The sequence below is a fragment of the Amaranthus tricolor genome, chromosome 5 (assembly GCF_026212465.1).
Source record: "Amaranthus tricolor cultivar Red isolate AtriRed21 chromosome 5, ASM2621246v1, whole genome shotgun sequence".
Classification (NCBI taxonomy): domain Eukaryota; kingdom Viridiplantae; phylum Streptophyta; class Magnoliopsida; order Caryophyllales; family Amaranthaceae; genus Amaranthus; species Amaranthus tricolor.
The window spans coordinates 21,957,476-21,980,145 of NC_080051.1; the positions used below are offsets into that span (position 1 = coordinate 21,957,476).

Below are 22,670 nucleotides of genomic sequence, written 5' to 3' on the forward strand. Positions count from 1 at the left end.
AGTATAAATGTTTAATGGACTATAGGCTTTTTGTTTCAGATTTATTATGTTTAGTAGGCAAAAAATACTAATCCTCTCCAACAAATAAATTGTTGGCCCAAATTCAAATTTAACTTAAGTTATTTAACAATTGAACATAAATCGACTAATTAAATGGTGAACATTACTAATTGCGAAAAGTTCGGTTATTAGACATTGACTAGAACTTAATTTTTTGAGCCCACTTAATATAATATCTAGATCTGTCACTAACTCAATATAAACTGGCTAAAAATATAGTGAATTTTGAAAAGAAAAAAAAAAGGTTTTTATTTTGTTTTAAGATGACTATATGCAAATACTACAAATGATTCATGTTACATCTTTCAATTGCGAGATATTTAGATGTTGTATTGTTATTGTAATAATTAAAAAGAAAATACTCGAAAACAATATATTGGGGACTTATCGGTTATCATCCATCTTCATTTAGTGAAATTTTAAGTCTATTTTAACACAGTTTTATAATGAAACGGTGAAACATTGAATAAAATATTTTTTGAAAAAAAAATCTTAAAATAAGCTTAGGAACATTTTAATTCTCTAAATAAACATTTCCTGTCTGTGTCTAAGGTCAGGCCTTGTTCACTATTAAGAAAAAAATTTAGCATGGTTTTGAACAACGAACAAAGGGAATCAAACAAATTGAAGACAATGTCATACCAAAAAATTTCGTATGTTTGTTTGCTGTTGATAAGAATGAATAAAAATTTGCTTTTTTTGTCTAGTTAAATGTGAAGACATTATCTTCCTTTTGTTTGCTGTTAGTAACAAAGAATAAAATATTTTGACCTTTTTTGACCAATTTCTATGTTCATTTTTAGTATTAGCAAACAAATACTTGACCTCAACTTTGGCACAAAGATTATATCTTGGAAATAAATTTTCCTTAAACTTATTTTGAAAATTTTATTTGATAAAAAACTTATTTTCTTTAAATTTTCATGAAACATTTTCATACAGAATTTGTTATCGACTGGATATAAGATATAACTTACTAGAGTTAGGTGAAAACAAAAAAAACCTAAACCAAATACTTAGCCCAAATACCTCAATATTAGAACCCATTAACCCAAAAGAGGGAACCAACTTCAAAAATGGTGCAAAACAAAAATTTAAATAAAATTAAATGAAAAAGAAAAAGAAAAGAAAAAGACTTCCTAAAATTAGTCTTCATGTGGTTGGAAAAACAAATTCAAAACCCTTGAAACTCTTGTTCTCTAGTTTCTCCCCCAAAAAACTTCCATCTCCCTCTTTTTTTCTCTCTCAGATTTCAACCTTCATTCACGCCTCTAATGCAAACCCTAATTTCTAGCTTCCATATTTCTTTGTCTTAGGGTTTGACTGTTCTTCGTCCTTTCTTACAACATTATTTTAGGGATTTTTTTTGCGTTTTTTTTTCTGTTTTAATCTCAAAAAAAGATGGTTGCTTTGAAGAGTGAAGGTGGGACTCAAACTTTTACAGCTAAAGTTAGAGAAATTATTCAATCCATCAAAGAAATTGTGGGTAATCATCCTGATTCTGAAATATACAGTATCCTTCAAGAAAGTAATATGGACCCCAATGAAACTGCTCAGAAACTCCTTAATCAAGGTAATTTTTTTTAATTTATTTTGTTATTTGGTTTTTATTAATTGTAATTTTGTTTCTGTATTCTGGGTATTTTTGTGGGATTTTGTTTATTTTGTTGTTAATTGTTTTGAAATGAAAGCCAAATCGCTTCCATTGTTTATGTTAGCTAGCTAACTGGACTGTATAAGTTCGAGGTAGAGATTTTGCAGTGCATGTAAAAAGGTGCTAGATGTTTCAAAGTAATTGTTACGTTTTAAAATTTTATTTTTATGATTTTTTGTTGTCTTGGATGATTGAGAGTCGAGACACTGTATGTGTTTATTAGGAGTATAAAATTGTTTAACTTATACTCCTTTTCACCCTTTGAGTTTGCTACCTTCTCTATAATCCATCTCACTTGGTTTGATATGGTTTCTTAAAAGGAGATGTCACCTATCACCTTTTTAATTTTCATCTATCATTCACCCAATTTAATACTTTTGAGAGGCTAGTTGTTGCACTAATCTCAGCAAAGATGCATAAAAGTAGATTGAGATGGTTTGGACTTGTGGAAAGAAAATTCCACCGGCACACCTGCGAGGAAGGTGGAAAACACCATGGTTTATGGAAAGAGAAGCCGCGGTAGATTAAAAGACACGGGAGGAGCAAATTTTGATGACACAAGCGAGTTCCACTTTCTTGATGACTTGGTCAGGGATAGAATTAGTTGGAGACGTCGTATTGTGTCCTTGACTTAGGATAGTCACCAATGTCTACACCTATTTCACATATGCCTTGCTTATTGTTTTGGCCTTTGCGAGTGCTTTCATATTTCTTTTGTTATGTTATTAGCCTTAATTTTTATCTTGCATTATGACATTGTCTAGTTTTTTTTTTTCTTGTCTTGCTTTACTTTCTGACGCGGTTTTTTTAAAGCCGATAGACTCTTTGACCACATCCTTTATTATGGGTATGATTTTCCGTCTTTCATTTCTCCCCGACCCTGGTCATAGTTTTATGAGCGAGATATACCAAGTATGATGATATGATGAATTAAACTACTTCATCTTTGTGCCAAACTTTTAGTAGAAAAACCGATTGGTACAAATGACTAACATATAAGAATAGTGATCGAGTTGTTCATCACATATGCATAGGTGAGGCTCAATATGTGAAGGTCACCCTATGTTTCAATTATGGATTAGGCCCAGAGACAAATAATTGAGGCAACTTTTGTTGAATCTGAAGTCCTCAGTAAGCGTCTATATTACATTATATTGGGCAATGTGAGGGATTAAATGGTTTTGTAATGTGACTTCTGTACGATTGTTATATTGTTTCAATGATTTGAGTTTTAGGCCAGCTGAACTTTTTGAATGATGGAGTGAGCCAACTATCGTATAGTAGCATTTTCTAGTCAATCGTGGTTTATCCTTAGTTAGGTGAAGCCACAACTTTGTGTTAGAGACATTAAATAACAATTATCAGACTTACAAATATGTATGCAAGTCTTTAGTTGCATTAGCTTACTTAAATTCTTGGGGGAGGGCAATCGTTGGTGAGCTGCAGTGTGCTAGTATAAAGGTTTGTAGAAGTTGGTTGTTATTTTTGTCATTATTAAATCTACAATCAAAAGCATACTAATTCTGATGTTTTTGATCTGTCAGATCCCTTTCACGAAGTGAAGAGGAGACGAGATAAGAAAAAAGAGGTAATTTTCTTGTTATACTTAATGTAAGCTTCATTTTGTTTCTATTGTGAATTTACAAAGAAACTATCTGTGTTCTTGTTGCTGCTCCAATGTGTTGCTCGATTTGATTTTGCTAAACACCAAGCTGCTGACGCAGCTTTGTCGTTGTTGATCCCCAGGTCCACTTCATCTTTCAAACTTCTGAAATATATCACAACTGAGTCATATTTAACAAGTAACAACTAATGGTGGTGATACTTGTAATTGGTATCAAGGTTGAGTTATGCAAATATCTCTAACTCTAGCTTGTAATAAATACCAATATATACTTCTACTTTGCAATTTATTCTGCTGTGTGGTGCTGTTAATTCAAGGATTGCAAATATTGTGATATTGTTGGATAGATTCATGTTTTACTGGACAAATGTGTCAAAAATCACATTGATGGTTTCTATTTAAGTAGTATCTGTGACTTGATATTTTTGGGATGCTAGTTGATAAACCTTTTCTTTTTCATGTATGATCATGCTTTAATTTCAGTCCACAACATTTTTGTTTTCATGACCAATCTGTGGTGTATTCCAGAATGTAGATTACACCAATCACTTTGAGCAGAGGAATCATGCTGAGAATATAGGTCAAAGGTTGAAACCATATGCTTCTGATCGCAATGTTCGCAGAGGGAGTTACAAAAGGAGTTCTGTACATGGTAATTGAACTTTTGAAAGACACTTCGTGTTTTCTAGTTTTTTCTCCCTCTTTTCAATTTGTCGTATGTAACCATAATAGGAACAATTATGATTCTATGCTTATAAAAATAGAAACAATGATTTTAGTATTTTACTATTATAAAGATCACAATACTGCATTAAATTGTTTCAATGATATGTGTTTCTTTCTGATGGCGGATAACAAATAGAAGTACAACAATATGATGCAAACTTGACCAATTTGGTTTTTTATATATAGTTTACATTTATCTCTGAATGATAGTTTCTGTCATCCTGCAAATATGATAAATTTGGGCATTTGTTCTTAATGGATAATGTTGAAGCTGAAACCTGAGATTCCATATGCTCTACAAGTCGATAACTACCCCTTGTTCTGGTTTCTCCAATCTTTATGTTCCATTTTAAATTTCCTTAAGTATCTTTGCTTATTATCTTCAGTTTGTTACGTTATTGGTTAAATTCCTACTTTCTTTTATAAATGTTCTAAGTGTCTTCTAGGATGTCTTTTGTGGTATCAGTATCGCAGGTAGTCGTCTTTTTGTCCTAATTGATTTATGCTTTTTTATTTCTAGATTCTGGAATAAGTCGGGAGTTTCGTGTTGTGCGAGACAACAGAGTTAATCAGAATTCTGATAGAGAAGCTAAGTCTTCGACTCACGTATCATCATTGGACAATGTTCAGCGGCTGAATGATATTTCTGAGAAGAGGTATATATATTTTTTATCATCCTTGTTTCACTTTTTATGAATTCAGCAGTTTCCTGGAGAACTAACTACTTCTGCTTATTAGATGGTTGTCTTGTAATAAATGCTTTAAAGACTTATTATAACTGATCATTCAGCTTCTCTTTACTTAATCCTCATTGAAAGATGGTACACCTTATTATTTGCCATTTTCTCTGACTTCTAGTTGACATTTGTTTTTCTTGCATAAGTGTTCGACTTTTTTATTTTCTATTTTATAAATTTGTGTTGACATCTTTTACTCTTTTCACAGTTCATGTGTATTAAAGTTCAGATTATTGTCCCACAAATGCGAATGTGATAGTTCATGTCTCAAATGCCCTTTTTGATATCCTTTTAAGAAATATATAAATGTAGCGGTTGAGTGATCATAGTTGAATGATCCGTTGTCAATAAATCCAATACATTATGCAAAATGCTGTTTTGGTTGTGTTAGCTGTCATTATCACGGTTGTTTTGCCATAGTGCAAAAACAAGACTGCAGCCTAAGACCATGTGATACCCTTTAAAGAGAAAGAGCCTAAACAGTTTCTATATACCTTTTCAATGCGAGTAGTTTGTATTTAGTGAAATTGAAACCTTTGCAAATTGCCAGTACGATATAATGCAACATTGTTTTTGCACTGCATAGGCCATGCTGCAAATTATTATCATTGTTTTGTTTCTGGGTTTATCTGTTCTGTGATGTGTTTACAAAATTTCTATTCTGTGGTAGTTCATCTGTGGCTTCTAACAACCAAAGACATTGGGGCAGTCGATCTTATCAAAAGCCTAATGGGGTGCGTAATTTTCGACCTAAAGTGGCTCGGGACTCTCATTCTGATGCTCGAAATGGTTATTATGAGAAGAAATCAGCTGTTATGGGCTCTGAATCACAGGACACCGTGACGAAGCCAAACAACTTGCACTCCCAAGCTGGTAGCAATGTATCTTCCAATGCTGTAGGTGTTTACGCGTCTGCTTCAGATCCAGTGCATGTTCCTTCTCCTGATTCTAGATCTCCAGCGGCTATCAGTGTTATAAGGCGTGAGGTTGGGGTTGTTGGCAGTCGTCGACAGCCTTCAGATAGTAGTTCAAAGCAGTCTCTACAGCAAGGTTCAATTAATAATCCACTATTGAGTAGCCCATCTAAAACAGAATCTTTTCAGCAGACATGTGTTGTCTCTCGAAATGATTTAGCTCATGCCACTGCTGTAGAATCTGCTGTGGTCAGTTCTACTGGAAGCAGATCAAGCAGTCACTTTGGTACTAGAATGCATCAGCAATCTGTTACTCATCAGAAAGGTATATTTCCTTTCTGCTTAGCGTAGTGAGATGTTGTGTTCTGCCATCTTTTTCATCTCATCTTGCTGCTGAAACCTCGACCAAACATTAGAAAATGAACTCTGAAAAAATTCGCAGTGTTGCGACAAAGTAGGCCTCTCTACTAGATCCTGACAATCATATGTCGATTTTCTGAAAAGTCTTATCATTTCATCTAGCCACAAATCCAAAGAATTACTAGGCAAGTTGATCCTCTCAAAGTTCCCTTTTATTGAATCTCTCAAAAGCACTTAGTTGACCTAAAACCATGGATGCACAGGCAAATTCTGAACTTCAGCATGTAGCGTCTGCCCTTACTGAGAGCGCCATATTTTCCATTTGTCACGGATTTGAGCGTTTTTAAAATAGCATTTTTTTAATCGTGTTTGTTGCAGAGTAATTCATTCTTCTCCTCTCTCTTGTGAGAAAAGAAATTGCCACAGCTGTAATCATAGTTGAAAAATGGGGTTTCGGTCATGGTAACGGTTGTACAATGGCTTGTGTGTAGTGCTGGTGATATCGTGGCTATTGTGGCCTATGTTTTGGCTGCACTAAGCTCAAAAACCCTAGCAAGGTGATTTGAGCCATATCTTGCACTAAGGCTATATTGTGTTTCCCTCCCCAGATTAGTGACTATAACCTTATTTTTTCTGTTTGCAATCTGTTATCAGTTTCTGAAACTGCGAGAAGCTAAGCTGTTGATGCTGAATGTATTGTATTCTTTGAGATTATTAATTTCCCAAAACAACGGATGATAGGCATAGAAAGAATACAAGTTCTAATCATGAAAATTTTGGAGTTTATCCCCTTTTTCTAGAGAGAAATTTATTGTTTTTTCTTGAAGGGGATTCGGGCTCTGCTTACATGATTATTGTCACATTCTCAATGTTTCTTTTTGACATGGGGTTCTTTATCATAAAAAACTTTACCATAGCTAGTTTGTCATCTAAGTTGTAGGGATTAGGCCCTTGGCATTGTTATTGCTATTCAAAATATTGCACGTATCACCATATTACGCATGTAGTCCACAGGTTTTTAAGCTTACCATGATTGGGTAAGAGAATGTTGATAGAAATTGCAATTGGTATGAAAAGAGCGACTAAAACCACATTGGACAGAAGCCGAAGCTATGCATTTTAGGAGTAGGATTGTTCAGTAGTAATTTGTATTTGCTTAATGTTAATTTCTTATGAATTAACCTCTTCCAATTTCTTAATTGTAAAAAGAACTAATACAATGTAGTTTGTTTTGAAATTTAACGCATCATTTTCATTCTTTTACTTGAACATCAGATATAAATTTATACCTCGTTCTTACCCAGACTCTAGAGGTATCATAAGTCAAAGCACACCCAAAATAAATATAATCCTTGTTGTTCACAATTGATTAAGGAGGTTAGGCCAACTGAATGATTGTTGTCAATTCAAGGGTGCTAGTTAATCCTGTTTGTTGGGATAAGGAGTGATATTGCTATACTGGACGCTGAGATGGTGAAGTAGTCATTTCCAGAGCCAAAGCCAGGGAGCAAATGATCTGCAAGAAAAAGGTTCTTTTACTTGAGTTTAATATAGGAAGATAGGTATATATTATAGAACTCAAGAGCACATGAGACAAGTGACTAAAGTAGTGCTTGACACTCCAACATTGTTATGACTCTTCAACACTTCATTTTGATTCAAAAAACATGAATGGTTTCACAAAATACCCGAGTCGGATACTTGGACATGTATCTCGATTAGTTACCGAGTAACATATCTGGAAGTTACCCAAAATTTAAATGTTACATGTCGTTAGATATTATTATATTTGGATTCTTGAGTTTTATTTCTATTTCATGTAACATAGAAATATATATTGCTTATTATGGTGAGTAGACATTTTTGAGAATCTCTACATTATGGTGTAGGTGCCTTGCCTGGTAAAGAATGGAAGCCAAAGACAAACCAGAAAGCCAGTGTTTCAAGTCCAGGTGTAATTGGATCACCTGTGAAATCTGTTTCCCAACAGGTTGATAATTCTAAGAATGATGAGAGAGAAGTAGATCAGTTAAAGGATAAGCTCTCGCAAGTAAAGATCCAGGATAGTCGAAACGTCATCATAGCCAAGCACATTCGGGTTCCTGAGAATGACCGTTGTAGGCTGACATTTGGAACTTTTGGTGTAGAATCAGATGACATTGAGAACCCTGATTCCAATTTTGAAGCAGTTGATGACATTGACGAATCGATGGCACAATCTCATAGGTTGGTTGCATTCTGTTGGTGTATTATTTTGTGAAGATGTATACTATTTTTCGCTTTGATATTCAAAAGTAGTAATTTAATCCTTAAGTGATTTTTTTAAATAATAGCAAAAGTCCTTAGAAGACGTGTGTTTCTGTTGAAAGTTGTTGTTTGGAAAATCCTGTACTGTTTTAAGTTTTTTATTTAAGAAAATTTGAATAGAATGCAAGTGCTACACCATCATGGAAATTAATGCCTGATAATTCTCTGCTCATAATTTGTTCATTTCATTGTCTTGTGCCTACTGCTTCATTTATGCCTTCTTAACAAACTTGGTTGCATGACCTGATCTTCTTTGCAATGCAGCAACCTGCAAACAAGCTCTGTTGAAGATCAAGTTCACAATTCTGAATCTAGTAGTCCATCAGGTGGATCATCGGAAAATCAGTCGCCTGAAAAAAAGGATTCATGTGGAATTTCCAGCACAGATGAGTTCAGTGATATGGGTTTGGTCCACAACAGTCCAACTCTGGCTGCTTCAAAGTCACAACAGCAACAGGAGGCTGCTGAACTACCCAACTTTTCCGTATGTTTCATTTGCTTCTATTGTCTTTTTTAACATTGTTTGTTGCCTTGTTTTATCACATCAACATTCTAAGACACGGTACATCTGTTTTTATTTTTTTGTGGACTAATGCTAGGATAATTCTTACTGTTTATTTTAATAAGAATGAGGAGACATCGAGTGGGGCTAGTGGGATTGAGAGAAGAAAATGTGAGAGCATGTGGGTAGAGAAAAAAGTGGGAGACTATGTGGCAGATTACTTAAAATAGTAATTTTGGTCCTAATATGACATCTCCCAGAAATGCAGATGTTGCAACTATTTAGAAATAATGAAGTATATATTTTTTCCTAATCTCTGGACTGAGGCAGGGAAGATTTTTATGTCTGGCCTTGATATCAGAGTGAAACATGGACCTCTATCCAGTTTGAGAGGATTATAAACTGTAATGAACTTGCATTTCAGATATGTCTTCCATTATCTTTCAACTGAAAATATTGTGGTTGGAACCATAGTGTAAAAATGCGGTGATGGTCGCGATCGCGATAACGGAACGTTGATGCGGTAACAGGAGTGGTGCGGTTTTTGTAATGCCTAAATGTTGGTTGAAACCATAAGTTATTCCTTGATACGGCTCAAAACAATTTTTTTACACCTTTACAACACAAAAAATATCAGTAATTCTAATGTTTGCATGCAGGCATATGATCAGCAAGCAGTTTATGACATATCATACTTTAGGCCTTCTATTGATGATGCCGTACGCGGATCTGGTCTGCCGTCTCCCCAGGAGGTAAACTTTTACTTGAAAGACTTGTGTGAATTTTCTTTCTGTTGAAGAAGACGTGTGTCCGTTGAGTTTGTTGGAGATCAATGTCATGGTTGATTTCTTTATTTTACCATCCCAACCTTTTTACTTCTTGAGTTCTCAGGGTTTTGAGGCTATTGCGAAAAGGAAATATTTTGATGTTGATTCATCTGCTCTTATTTAAGAAAACTTGTCGCCTTTCTGCAAGGAACTACTCATTATTATTGTGTAGAGTAAAATTGTAGGATAATATTGTTTCAGTAGGCAGTCCGAGGGAGATAAGAAATTAGATTATATAGATAAATTACAGTAGGGGAAAGAGAAATACGAAAAGATTTTAGATGGTTTTTTTTGTTTGCTCACCCCTGGAAAGTAAGCCTGCATTGTTGCTCGATTCTCAATGGGGAATTAAGAATATATCTTTTTTCTGTCAATTACCAATTGGTTGCTTAAAGTTAGATTTTTCCAGTTTTAGTTTTATAACATCTGTTTAATCAAAGTTTTATCGATTGCCCTACGAGGTGCATTTTTGCTCAATTTGGAAGGGGTAAGAACAGTGCTCGGAAATGCCTTCTGTTTGCTAAATTGATCCAATGCTAATTGATTTTTTGGTCGATAAATTTATTGTGAAAGCAGCATGCTGTATTTCAAATTTGAATTCCTGTTCATTTTACAAATCTATTAAACTTGATCTCTTCCAATTACAGGTTATATCTTCACAAGCTGCCAACAATGTCGTCACATCTTCTGTAGGAATAATGCAGCAGCAGCAGACTCCTATGGCTCAGATGTATCCGCCAGTCCATGTTTCACATTACGCCATGCAATATCGGCAGTTAATTCCTCCAGTCTATGTTCCTCCAATGGTTCCTGGGTTTTCCGGTAACCCGGGCTATCCTCACCTCTCTAATGGAAGTAGTTATGTTTTGATGCCCGGTGGTAGTTCCCATCTCCCAGCAAACAGTCTCAAGTACGGAGTTCAACAGTTTAAACCTTTCCCTGTTGGTAGTCCTGCTGGCTTTGGCAATTTGGCAAATCCTTCTGGTTATGCCATCAATGCTCCTGGAGTGGTTGGTGGACCTACAAGCCTTGATGATTCATCCCGTCTCAAGTACAAAGATAATAATCTTTACATTCCAAATCCACAGGTAGTTTGATTCCTTCTAAGTTTTATCGTCAATTACATCACCCTCAGTGTGTCTTGTAGAAAGTTTTTAAGTACCTCCGCAGATCTCACCGATGAAGTGACCGTGTTGGGATTTTTCCTTGACACTTTCACATTGGGTATAGAGTTGTATTCCCGTTAAACGCTTCATTTTTTGGCCAAACCCACAATTCATGTATTTTCCCCTCTAATAGCTGCCGCTGATACAAGTACACACATCTTTTGAGTGTGCCAGTCGAAGTATTACTAAACATACTGTTTATCGTAAATGCAATTCATCTTTCTGTTGCTTTGGTTCATTTTTTTTGTTTTTTTTGGTTTTTACCATCCTCATGTGATCAGGATGAAATCTTGTTTTGTTTGCTATCAAAGATAAATCGAAAACAACCTTTTTTTCAAGGGTATGTTTGGTACATCCAACTTCTCAAACGCTACCTATGTGGAAACTACTTTATGGAAATCAGCTTATGGAATGTTTTTACCATACCCAAACCTTCCTTAGGCGGTTCCACCTGACATTGCCGGAAAATTAAAAGTTAATGATTGTTAAAGGTATCTTTGTAACTTATCCTTATATTTCATTATTCTTATTTTCAGGCCGAAACTTCAGAAGTTTGGATTCAAAACCACCGGGAAATCCCCGGGATGCAATCAACTCCATATTTCAACATGCAAGGGCAAACAGCCCACCCTGCTGCCTATTTACAGTCACACACAGGTCATGCCTCTTTCAATGGTTCAGGAGTAACACCATCATCCCAAATGCAATTTACGGGAATGTATCCTCCTCAACCTGCTGGAATGCCGAATGCTCATCATATGGCGAGTGGTAACATTGGAGTTGGTGTCGCTCCACCAACTCCCGGTGCACAAGTCGGCACCTACCAGCAGCCTCAACTCAGTCATCATCTCAATTGGACAGCAAACTTCTAAGAAACTAATCCATATCCAATATCCATGCTTGCTACTGTTGCGAATGGATTATTTAGGTACAGGTTCCCAATTTTCTTGTTATATTATGACACCCAACTCTTCAATTTTTATTTAATAGAATATATGGTGTTCATCTCGCTCTCCTCTATTATATTTTATTTCCACTGTTTCTCGTGCTAATGAAACATCGTGTAGTTCTCTCGGAACTTAGTACAGTTGATCTGCCCTTTCAGAAACATAACATTTCAGAAACATAACATCTTGTTAAGGCATTAGAAATGATGGGGGTGTTGCTAGCTGATAGTCGATTAAAATGACTGATTTGACTGGTTTGACCAGCGGATTTTGAACCCGTTGTTATAAACAGTTTGTTTAAAAACGGCTTATTTATAACGATAAGTTGTTTTAACCAGATAGTTTACCAAATATTAACATTGGATAGTTGGACCACCAAATCCTCTATTCGTATCAAAATAAGCTGAATTATTTTGCCAAAAGATTCTATATTTTGCGGGAAAATGTAAGTGAAAAGAGAAAACAGTAAGTTAGGGATAGGAAAAGCAGTTGCCTGTAACTTTAGTTTAATGTGGCAGAGTCTTTAGCAGGATTTAACACAAACAGTGTACGTTAAAGGGAATGTAGCCGGCAAAAGATACGGCAGTTCTTTGAAGATCCCAAGAAACAGGAATTCTCACATAGAATTGGAGATCAGGAGTACATCCTCTCTTACTGCTTACTCCACTTTGCTTGCTTGCTTTTCCTTTTTGCTTTCTGACCCTCACATTATTATGTTTTCTCAATTTTCACAACGTTACTTATTTTCTTTACATTATCCTTACGCATTCTCACACATCCTATCCCTTCCCTAATAAAAAAATAAAAATATATTTTCTCTGTTTTATTGAGTTTGCATCATAAGATTAAAAAAGCTTTCATATTTTTTGAGTTTTAAGGTACAAACTTAAAGAGCTAAAAAGAGTATATATTTTATTTATTTTCACCTTTTTGATCATATATCTACTTTTTTAATAAAATTTTTACAATTATTTTTTATTTCGGAAAATATTCTTCACTTTCCTTTTAAGTTCTTGTTATCAAATTTGCTTAAATTTATTTTTAGTTGTAATATTTTGCTCATTGTCATTGAAGCAATTTTCATGGAATGGAGGGAGTATATCACATATACCTGGTATAAGTTTATGTAATCTATCCAGCGTTACATATATGCGAAAAGTTTGTACAAGTTTTTTTATTAACAAATAAATTAAAAAAATTGAATATTACTGTCTCTTTAAATTATTTACAAAATGAGGTGATTTAAAAAATATGTGAATACTTGAAAGTTAATGAAAATAACGAATAAGTTATATGAATAAAAGTTTAAAATCTATAAATGAGATTGATCAGTAATTGTCCCAAAAAAAAAAAACGATACCTAATAACCTCAAAATTATGTCAAGCAATTCCAACCTCAGGAGTGGAGGGAGCACAGAGAGTTTGCGACCTAATGATCCAGGCTTAAGAGTGGTCAGTTGTCTGTAGATTTAGCAGTTCCAGCCTGAGGAACAGAGTTGCCACCTTGCTCTTCTAAGCTTAAGACTGGTCACTTTTCTGTGTAAACACTCTTCTTTTTTGTGTTGGAAAAAGCAGGATCATCTTAATTCATACATTAATGCTACCTTTATTTCAAGTTTAAACACAATATCATTTTATTTAATGCTACTAAATACATATCATTCTAATATTATTATATACAAATTAGAACATACAATTGTTGGATATTAAATGAATGACGACAAAGCAAAGGGGTACGCAAATTCTAATCTAAAACTAGGAAAAATTGCATGGTACAATAATTACAAGAACTATACAATTACATGGAAAAAAGTATCTTTGTGTTAGAAATATAATGTTAATTTACTGTGATGTGAATGCATTTAATATATTGTAGGTAGAGCTTGTCTATAAATATACAAGTTTATCAAGTAAGAAAACATACTTTTAAATAAAATTTTTTATTTTTTAACTTTACTCATTTTACTCTCTTTATTCTCTCTAAGTTTTAACATCTTATATGTTATGGATCATAATATGAAAATGAAAAATAAAAAGGAATAATTGTGTATATTAATAGAATTAGTATATATCTTACTCTATTTCATAGATCACACATGAATATGTTTTTTCATGTAAATTGATGAAAACTCGTAGTCAAGGTTTGACTCAAAATTCAAATTTTCTATATTCGAAAAGAACGAAAAAGAACGAAATAAGTATTTAGAAAGTTTTCATTATTTGTTTGTATCCCATAGGATTAGTTCCCGACTTTAATTTTTGTACACCAACTTGCATTTTTTTAAAATTTACGCATAAGTATTTCACTAGAACAAATTTAACTTTTTACGATATTAGATTTAGTGGCATTAAAAAAATGGCACTGATTTAAATTTTTAGTGTAATGATTGTTAGTTTTTATTTTAAGTTCTACTATAAAGTTATTTGGTGACATTTTATTTGACCTTTAGTGGCATATATAATTGTTACTATAGTCTATAGTAACACTTATGAGAAATGTCACTAAATCCTATGTAGTAAAAAGCTTTGGTAGGATTTTTTATTATGCTGCTAAAGGTTCTAATAAATGTCGCTAAATCTACAATATATACCATTACAATTTTAAAATAGTGATATTTAAATTAAATGTATTTAAATATATCCTATTAAAAGTAAATTATATTTTATTGTCGAGACTTTTTAAGAAAATGAAAGCTCACATAAGGATATAAATTTTGTAATGAGAAGATGAAGATTTGCATGCCCTGATTTGCCTACATATAGATTGATGAAGTATTGAAGTATAAAACAAATCAAGACATATTCAATATAACATTTTATATTATTTTTATTGGTTTGACTTTAGTCAATATGATTGTAAATACTAGTATTAGGTAACTATTTTGTCCTGTATTTAACATTTTAGTTAGCTTTTTTTTTAAAAGTTATTGATATTAGATTTTTAAACAAAGTTAAATAAAAAATTATTACAATCAACTTTTAATATATTTTGTAATAATTAACTAGCTGATTGTGTCAAACACTTTTAATACATACCTAATTAACAAGTAACAACGTACTCGCACAAAGTTAAAAGAATTAGAAAAATATACATTTCTTATTTATGTTACAAGTAACAAGCTCAATTTTATAACAAGCGAGTAAAGCGTATGTTTTAACTAATTAGTTAAATCTTTGGTTTTTTTTTCTTACAAATAATCGACATAAATGATATTTAAGCTATGCGAAATGTATGTGAATATGTAATGTAGCAATCAATCGTAATTATTAAAAGAAACAAAAAAAGTGTTATGCAATCAATCATGATTTAAATAAAGATGTAACATCATTTTCATAAAATGAGGGTATAATTAATAAGGTGGTGGCATTATATAATAAGGTGTCAAGGTTGCTTTATTAATGTATGTGTAAAAGACTAAGATAGGAAGTAAGTGGCGGGGTGGAAAAATATGTCATTGGGTTAAATTGAGAATAAGTTTTAGATTAGTTTAAAGAAAGCATATAAACCACTAAAAAAAATATATAGTGAAAATTAAATGTTATTTCAGTTGAAGTATATAATAAAAAATAGTAATATCAGAATATCAAGTCAAAATAAAAAGTGCATTAAAATGATAAAAAAAAAGATACTTTTGATTTTTTTTACTTGCACCCAAACAACTTTTACGCAATCTAATGCGTTTGTTGAATTATTTTTATTTAGAGTTATATAAAACTAAAAAGTATAAAAATTTAATATTATGAAAATATGCAATAAGATGAATAAAAAAGATCCCGCATGACAATGTTTTTCCTTCTATAATAAGAGTAGCATATAAAATTCATAACATGGTGAACAATGCAAAATTGGATTTCAGTGCAAGTAACAAAAATAAGGAAGTGTAATAACCATGTAGCTAGATTTATAAAAACAAAGTTGATGGAATAAAGACGGTTCCAATTTCCAAATAAGTTAAACTTTATTCTATCATAATATGTAATTTTTTTTAAATTTTGAATTTAGCTCTTAGAATTCATAATATTAGTAATGAATGGATCGAACTTTTAAAGTATTAACTAAAAAAATTAAATTGATGATTGAAAACCATGATATGTTATATACTCTATATTCTATAATATTTTGTCCCCTCACACGAGAGTCTTTCGGACCAAAATTAATATTTCACTTTAAAATGAGGAAAAAATGAGATTCTAACCTGTGATCTTTTGTTACATTAGATATTATGTGAATAAAACCCATAATTAAGTTGATGGTTAAAACCCATAATGTGTCATATACTTTATAATGAACACTTATCTATTGATCTTTTACGGAACCTCTATGCTATGCAATTTAATATATATATATATATATATATATATATATATATATATATATATATATATATATATATATATATATATATATATATATATATATATATATATATATATATATATATATATATATATTATTTTTTATGAAATGACTCAAGGCAAGCAAATAAACAAATATTTCTTGTAGATAAAAGAATTTTCTAAGTTTGTAAAATGTTGACCCTAAATTGAAAAAACAAAAAAAAAAAAAAATTTTACACATCAATATTAACACAAATTTTTGTTTGAGACGGTTTCACCCTGAGATAAGTCTTATACTTAGATTAAATAGCCCATTAGTAAAAACTTTTAATTTAGGAGTTTCTTATTTTGAGGTGGTCTTACCGACAGATTTGAGTTATTAATATGTAACCTAAAATTTGAACAAATTTAAAATCAGCTTGATTCAATTGAATTGAGATTTGAACAAAATTTAAAAGTGGGATGAAATTGAAGAGGGGTGACTGGTGAGTGAGAGAGTGTTAAAGAGTGAACAGCATATCCACGTGTGAGACCTGACAAAAGGGTTAGTGGTTCACGTGCCACACGGGAGTATGGGCCAAATCAAAGAAAACGAAATGTGAATATGTGATGGTTTTTACATTTATAAATGGGCCCTGCTGTTTCTTAATTAAATCTACTTTTATGGGCTTCTTTCCCATGCTTATTGCCAACCATTTTTCTTTTTCGGCTTGGTCACGGTGCATTTTTCATTAAGAGATAACAATCAAAATATGGTAATTAAATTGTTAAGGATTAAGAATTAGATATTTGATTGAATTGGAGATGAACACTAAGAACTAGAAACCCTAAATTGAAAATGCAAAAATGAGATCAAATAATTAAACACCATATGAATTACTAAGGCTGATCAAATATGAACTATGTCCTCCCTGATCTAAATGTCTATTAATTGATGCAAATTGAAGGGCTTATGAGTGCTTCAATGGAGAGTTGTAATGAGATTCAAAAATTGGAGGAGAGGGTGGGGATCTAGGGTTTACACTTGAAAGAGAATGAGATATTAATTGTTGGATTAGGGATGATAGGCGTGTATAATTTCATTAGTTTCACACTGCATTCGTCCTAATTGGGGTAGATATATTTCTCCGCAAATAACTACCACTGAATGAAAAACGTTAGTTGGTCGTTAAGTTTGAGGGTTTAATCAATTTGAGAGATTAAGCTGTCTATGTGGCAGTATTTCATTGGTTCTCGTGTTTTAAATAATTAAAAATTAAAACACATAAATTAACAAAAAAAATAAAAGATTGACGTTATTTTTAAGTATCATAACGATATTTTTTCAAAAAACGGATGTTACGATTATTCTTATAGGGTAACTCTTTTAAAAATCCGGTCGAAACAAATACTTATTCACCTATTTCCCGACACATAAACCGAAAAAGATATTTAACGTCATTTTTACCCATCATAACGATGATTTTACAAACAACGGCCGTCACAACTATTCGTATGGGTTAACTCTTTTAAAAATCCGGTCGAAACAAGTATTTGTTTTTACTCATCATAATGATTTTTTCAAAAAATGAACGTCGTGATTATCCTTATGAGGTAACTCTTTCGAAAATAAGTACTAAATCCGAGTGTATTTTCGAAAGAGTTAACCCATAAGGATAATCGCAACGTTCGTTTTTTGAAAAAATATCGTTATGATGGGTGAAAATGATGTTAAATATCTTTTTCAGTTTACGTTTTAGAAAATAGGCGAATAAGTACTTGTTTCGACCAGATTTCCAAAAGAGTTATCCTATAAGGAAAATTTCGACATCCGTTTCTTGAAACATCATCGTTATGATGGGTAAAAATGACATTAAATATCTTTTTCGGTTTACGTGTCGAAAAATAGGCGAATAAGTACTTGTTTCGATCGGATTTCCGAAAGAGTTATCCCATAAGGACAATTGTGACATCTGCTTTTTTGAAAAAATATCGTTATGATAAGTAAAAAATTACATAAGATAGTTTTTGCAAATAGACCTCCGTTTTATTTTTTTTTGTTAATTTATGTGTTTTAATTTTTAATTATTTAAAAATACGAGGATCAATGAGATATTGCCACATAGACAGCTTAACCTCTCAAATTGGTTAAACCCTCAAACTTAACGATCAATTAACGTTTCCGTTAAGTGGTAGTTATTTGCAGAAAAATATATCATACTAGGTAGTTTTTTTGAAAAAAAAAAAATAAAATAAAAATACATAAGATAATTTTTTGCAAATAAACCTATATATTAAGTAGCTTCTTGTAATTTTTCCAAAATTATAACTCCAATATCAAAATGGGACAACCAAAAATTGATTATAAGTATAAGATTAGCTCTTATCTAAAGATAATAATTACACAAAAACTATTAATGCAAACTCTATTATTACAAAAAATTTAGCTAGCCATCTAACCGATTTAGAAAGAATCATATAGAGTAATGATTTCAATACATCCAAGAACAACTTAACTATTAGCAAGAAATCAAGTACTTCACCATCCAAAATCCAATTTCCCAACTAAAGAATATATATATATATCAACTAATAAGCTAAGGGAAAATTTCTAAGCATGAAATGATGAAAGGCATGGACACAAGAGCTTATTGGGTTGTAGTTTCTCCTAATTATTTAGGTGGGTATGCTACAACATCATGTCATGAGTAACAAATTTAAAGCCTAAAAATCAATCAATAGGTGTTACATTTCTCCTTAAGTGTATTTACTTATTGGAAGCCATCAAATATACTTCCTTCTATTCATCATTAATATTTTTAATTGTATATAATTTAAAATTATAATAAGTTGATATTATTAATTTTTATATTGATACGAATCAAATAAAATTTTACATGACTATGTTATAACTTATAGATTAAGAATACATAATGCAACTTAAGAATAATTAATAAATAATGTCAAAAGTCAACTAAAATACTCATGGTGAATATAAAAGATACTCATGACTGAATATAAAGAGGAGATTAAAAGCTCCACTTAGTTAGGATTTGACTTAGTGCATGCATGATCGAGTACTTGTTAGTTGAGTCGCTTCATAGGAAGAAAATGCATTTGGGATTTGCTTACTTATATAATGGACGTACGTCACGGATTTGTATGAATCAAATTGGCTTTTTTTTTTCTGATTGGGATGAAAATGAATCATGTTTAGACAAACCATACATGCTACTTATATACTTGTCTTCTTATTAGTAATCAATATTTTCATGCACTTTTTTCATTAAAAAAAAAAAAAAAAGATTTTATGCACTTTATGCATATTGAAATGGTAGTTGTTTTCTTTTTAGGGTTTTTCAAGTGTAATGTCTACTCCTTACTTTTTAGTCTTTACCTTAGCTTAAGAAGTATTTTTATTTTCCTTGCTCTTTGGTTAGGTTTAGGGGTTTGAGTAAGGGCTATATTGAAGTTATGATTCACTTTGTCATTAAAAACAAGAAACGAAACTTTTTTTTGAGTTACAACTTAGGCTAAGAGAATAAGAGTGTTTAGCAAGATCTAAATTTTGGTTTCTCTGAAAAAAGTAAAACATGCTCCACTTAAGCCAAGACTCAAAATTTTTGTGATGGTAATATTAAAATTTTAAATCAAATTTTATTTACATTGTGTACATAAAGTTCTATACACTTGTGTCAAATTAATAATGCGAATTACAAAATAACGTGTATACAAGTAGTTTTATTAGCATTTAAAAACGAGAAAGTTTTGTATAGACTTGGTTCATACTATTTTAGTGTGCTATAAACTTAAAAGGTATTACATTCGTTTCGAACTACTTGAAATTGATTGTGACATGTTGTGTGGGAAAATATTGCTATCAGGTGCATGCATAATTAAACGGATGAAATATTAAAATAATACTTACTATTATTTAATTGATGCATCAAAATAATATGGACCAAATTTGTACAAAACTTTATAAAAGCATTTGATGTTATAGGGTTACTTTTGGGTGAATTCGATGAAAGAAATTAGGTTACACTCAACCTAGCTACACTATGCATATATAGTGGGATGATTTATGGAGTATTAGGATAAAAGGGCTGTAATGAGAGGAGCCTTTTCTTTTCTATGGCTTCACATTTAAAGTTTAATATTTTGATATGTAAACGTGAATAAAGAGTATTATTTGTCATGATTTTTATTTTTAATCTATGATACAAAGCCCTAGGAAGCCATGACAAATGTCAATAATAGATAATGTATACACTTCATGCTTGTGCTAACTTTTTATCACTTGTATTTTTTTTGTTTTTATTGAATTAGAGAGTCGAATGAAGGAAGCAAAAATTTCGGTGATTATTGAAGTTAAAGTTTTTATTAAAAAATGGCAGTTTAATTTTTTAATTAAATATATTTTAGAAAATAAACTATGCCATCTTTAACACTTAATTTGTTTGGATAATAATGTGGGATGTAAAGGGAAGGGAGAGGGTGGGAAGGTAAAGAAAGGGAGTGAATAATGAGAAAAACTAGAAGCTAAACCTACTATTTTTATAAGGTGTTTTTATGAGATAAAAATTGCTAATTATCCAACATAACTTTGAATTAATTTATAAAGTGATTTAATATCAAAAATACTAGTAGAAGTTACACCTACCATTTTTTAACTTTTTTAAGTATAAAATTAAAATGCAGATTTTCTTTTCTAGGCTTGTTTTTTAATTATAATTTTGCATCGCTAGAGTGACTATAGAAGGTTTGAGAAAGTTCACATGTGACGAGAAGAGTGAAATGCATCATCATACTGAGAATATTGTACATATACAAAGAAGTCCTTTAAAACCTCTATACTATTATTTTGACATAAACATTTTTATTTCTTATTAAATCTAATTATTATTTCATACTACAACTACAAAATATATGTACGTATACTTGCATCATTCTTTATATTTTAATCTCTATTTTCAAACTATTACATTATTAACATATCAAAAATTAAACTAGGTAATATAATTTATACTTTTATCATTGTTTAAAAATCATTTTATAATTTGTTAATATATTAAAAACTTCTGTGTATTACGAATTTTTATATTAGTAGTTTTATAATTTTTTTTCTTTTAACTTTTTTTGTGTGTTTTTGTTGTCAAAAGGGACACGATACTAATGAGTAATGAGTATGCTATATTTATTGATACGAAGAGTTCTTTGTAACTATCTTTTGAATGTTAATTAAGTCATAAATATATATATTTTTGTAGTTTTTTTTAAGGTTATGTAAAACCATCTATATTAGAGCTGGTAAGCTTGGAGGGGTAGCGGACCGAGTAGCACCTAAATATTCACCCGCAGGCTTAAATATTCAAAAGCCCGCCCGCATTTTGCGGGCATATTTTTTGTCACTACCCGCTAATTTTTAAAGTGGGCGGGACCCGCAGGTAGGCGGAAAGTTAAGTTTTAATAACAATTAAAATACAATGTGTTGTCTAAAATACTCTAAATATATATAAAGTCGCAAAATACTCAAATTACATGAATATTGATTATAAAAGGTGGAGTAGGCTACTTATTTGAACGTTGATAATCGACTGCTTGGGTGCTTTGGGGGTTAAAAACATTGAATAGTGACGGTAGAATTAGAAACTTTAAAGTCTAAAATAAACAAACCCCAATACTAGTACAAGAGTAATAAATTAAAGTTGGGCATGGGTATTAATTACTAAAGTTGGGTATGGGACATGTAGTAGTACTAGATTAATAATTAATAGAATTAATTATTTAATAAATAATATATTAAACTAAGCGGGCGGGCGGGTATACCTGCGGGTACTTTTTTGGTGTCGCTACCCGCCCATTTATCTTGACGAGCGGGTATTATCCATCCAAACTTTAAATTTTTTTGAAAAACGTTGTCCATACCTGCCTGTTTTTCGAGCTGGATGGGTCGAGCCTAGCGGATAGCCCGCCCATGAACATCTCTAATCTATATATTTGCAATATATTAGCTTTTATTATTTTTTTTCAATGAAAACTAACTTTTAAAAATGTAAAGTTGCAAAAATTATCTTTACAATTTTTTTAAAAATTTCAATTAAAGCTAAGGTTTAGTAAATCAGGTTAGTTCTCTCTAAACAAGTAAATTGTAGTATATATATTAGCATGTTCAATATGTTCGGGGCCTCGGAAAATTAAAGGTCTCAATATTAATTATGTATTATATGTTAAATATTTAAAAATATAAAATTATTAAAAAAAATATCATAATTTTTAAAATTGCACAAAATCTTCATAGAACTTTTCAGATTTTGCTTGCCAGTTGTACTTTGTCTCAATGAATTATCAATTTATCATTATTTAGAAATAGAATTTTTATTTTTTTTGCAAAATTTAAGAGAAATCTAACCCTCAGTGTTTTATGTTGGCCAGCTTGAAAAATTGTCTACAGAATAACAAAACATTCCTTAAAGAAGAAATTTCATGTTGAAATTGTTTTTGTTTTACCTATTTAATTGCATAAAGT

At 31.5% G+C, this 22,670-nt stretch overlaps 1 protein-coding gene across 1 annotated transcript; it reads left to right on the plus strand.

Annotated features, from left to right (window-relative positions):
• Positions 1–1,191: 1,191 nt before the first annotated feature.
• LOC130813739 (uncharacterized) lies at positions 1,192–11,885 on the plus strand. Its single transcript, XM_057679596.1, has 10 exons — positions 1,192–1,633; positions 3,259–3,302; positions 3,867–3,990; positions 4,585–4,720; positions 5,472–6,040; positions 7,965–8,301; positions 8,647–8,866; positions 9,544–9,636; positions 10,359–10,799; positions 11,414–11,885. The coding sequence occupies exons 1-10, from the start codon at positions 1,462–1,464 to the stop codon at positions 11,747–11,749; spliced, it is 2,472 nt and encodes an 823-aa protein (XP_057535579.1). The 5' UTR covers positions 1,192–1,461; the 3' UTR covers positions 11,750–11,885.
• Positions 11,886–22,670: the final 10,785 nt, after the last annotated feature.

Excerpts from the sequence above, each read along its gene's own strand:
- LOC130813739 (XM_057679596.1), top strand. The coding sequence starts at position 1,462 with ATGGTTGCTTTGAAGAGTGAAGGTGGGACTCAAACTTTTACAGCTAAA. Across the intron at positions 3,991-4,584 it reads CAAAAGGAGTTCTGTACATG|ATTCTGGAATAAGTCGGGAG; the intron begins GTAATTGAACTT and ends TTTTATTTCTAG. Across the intron at positions 9,637-10,358 it reads GTCTGCCGTCTCCCCAGGAG|GTTATATCTTCACAAGCTGC; the intron begins GTAAACTTTTAC and ends TTCCAATTACAG.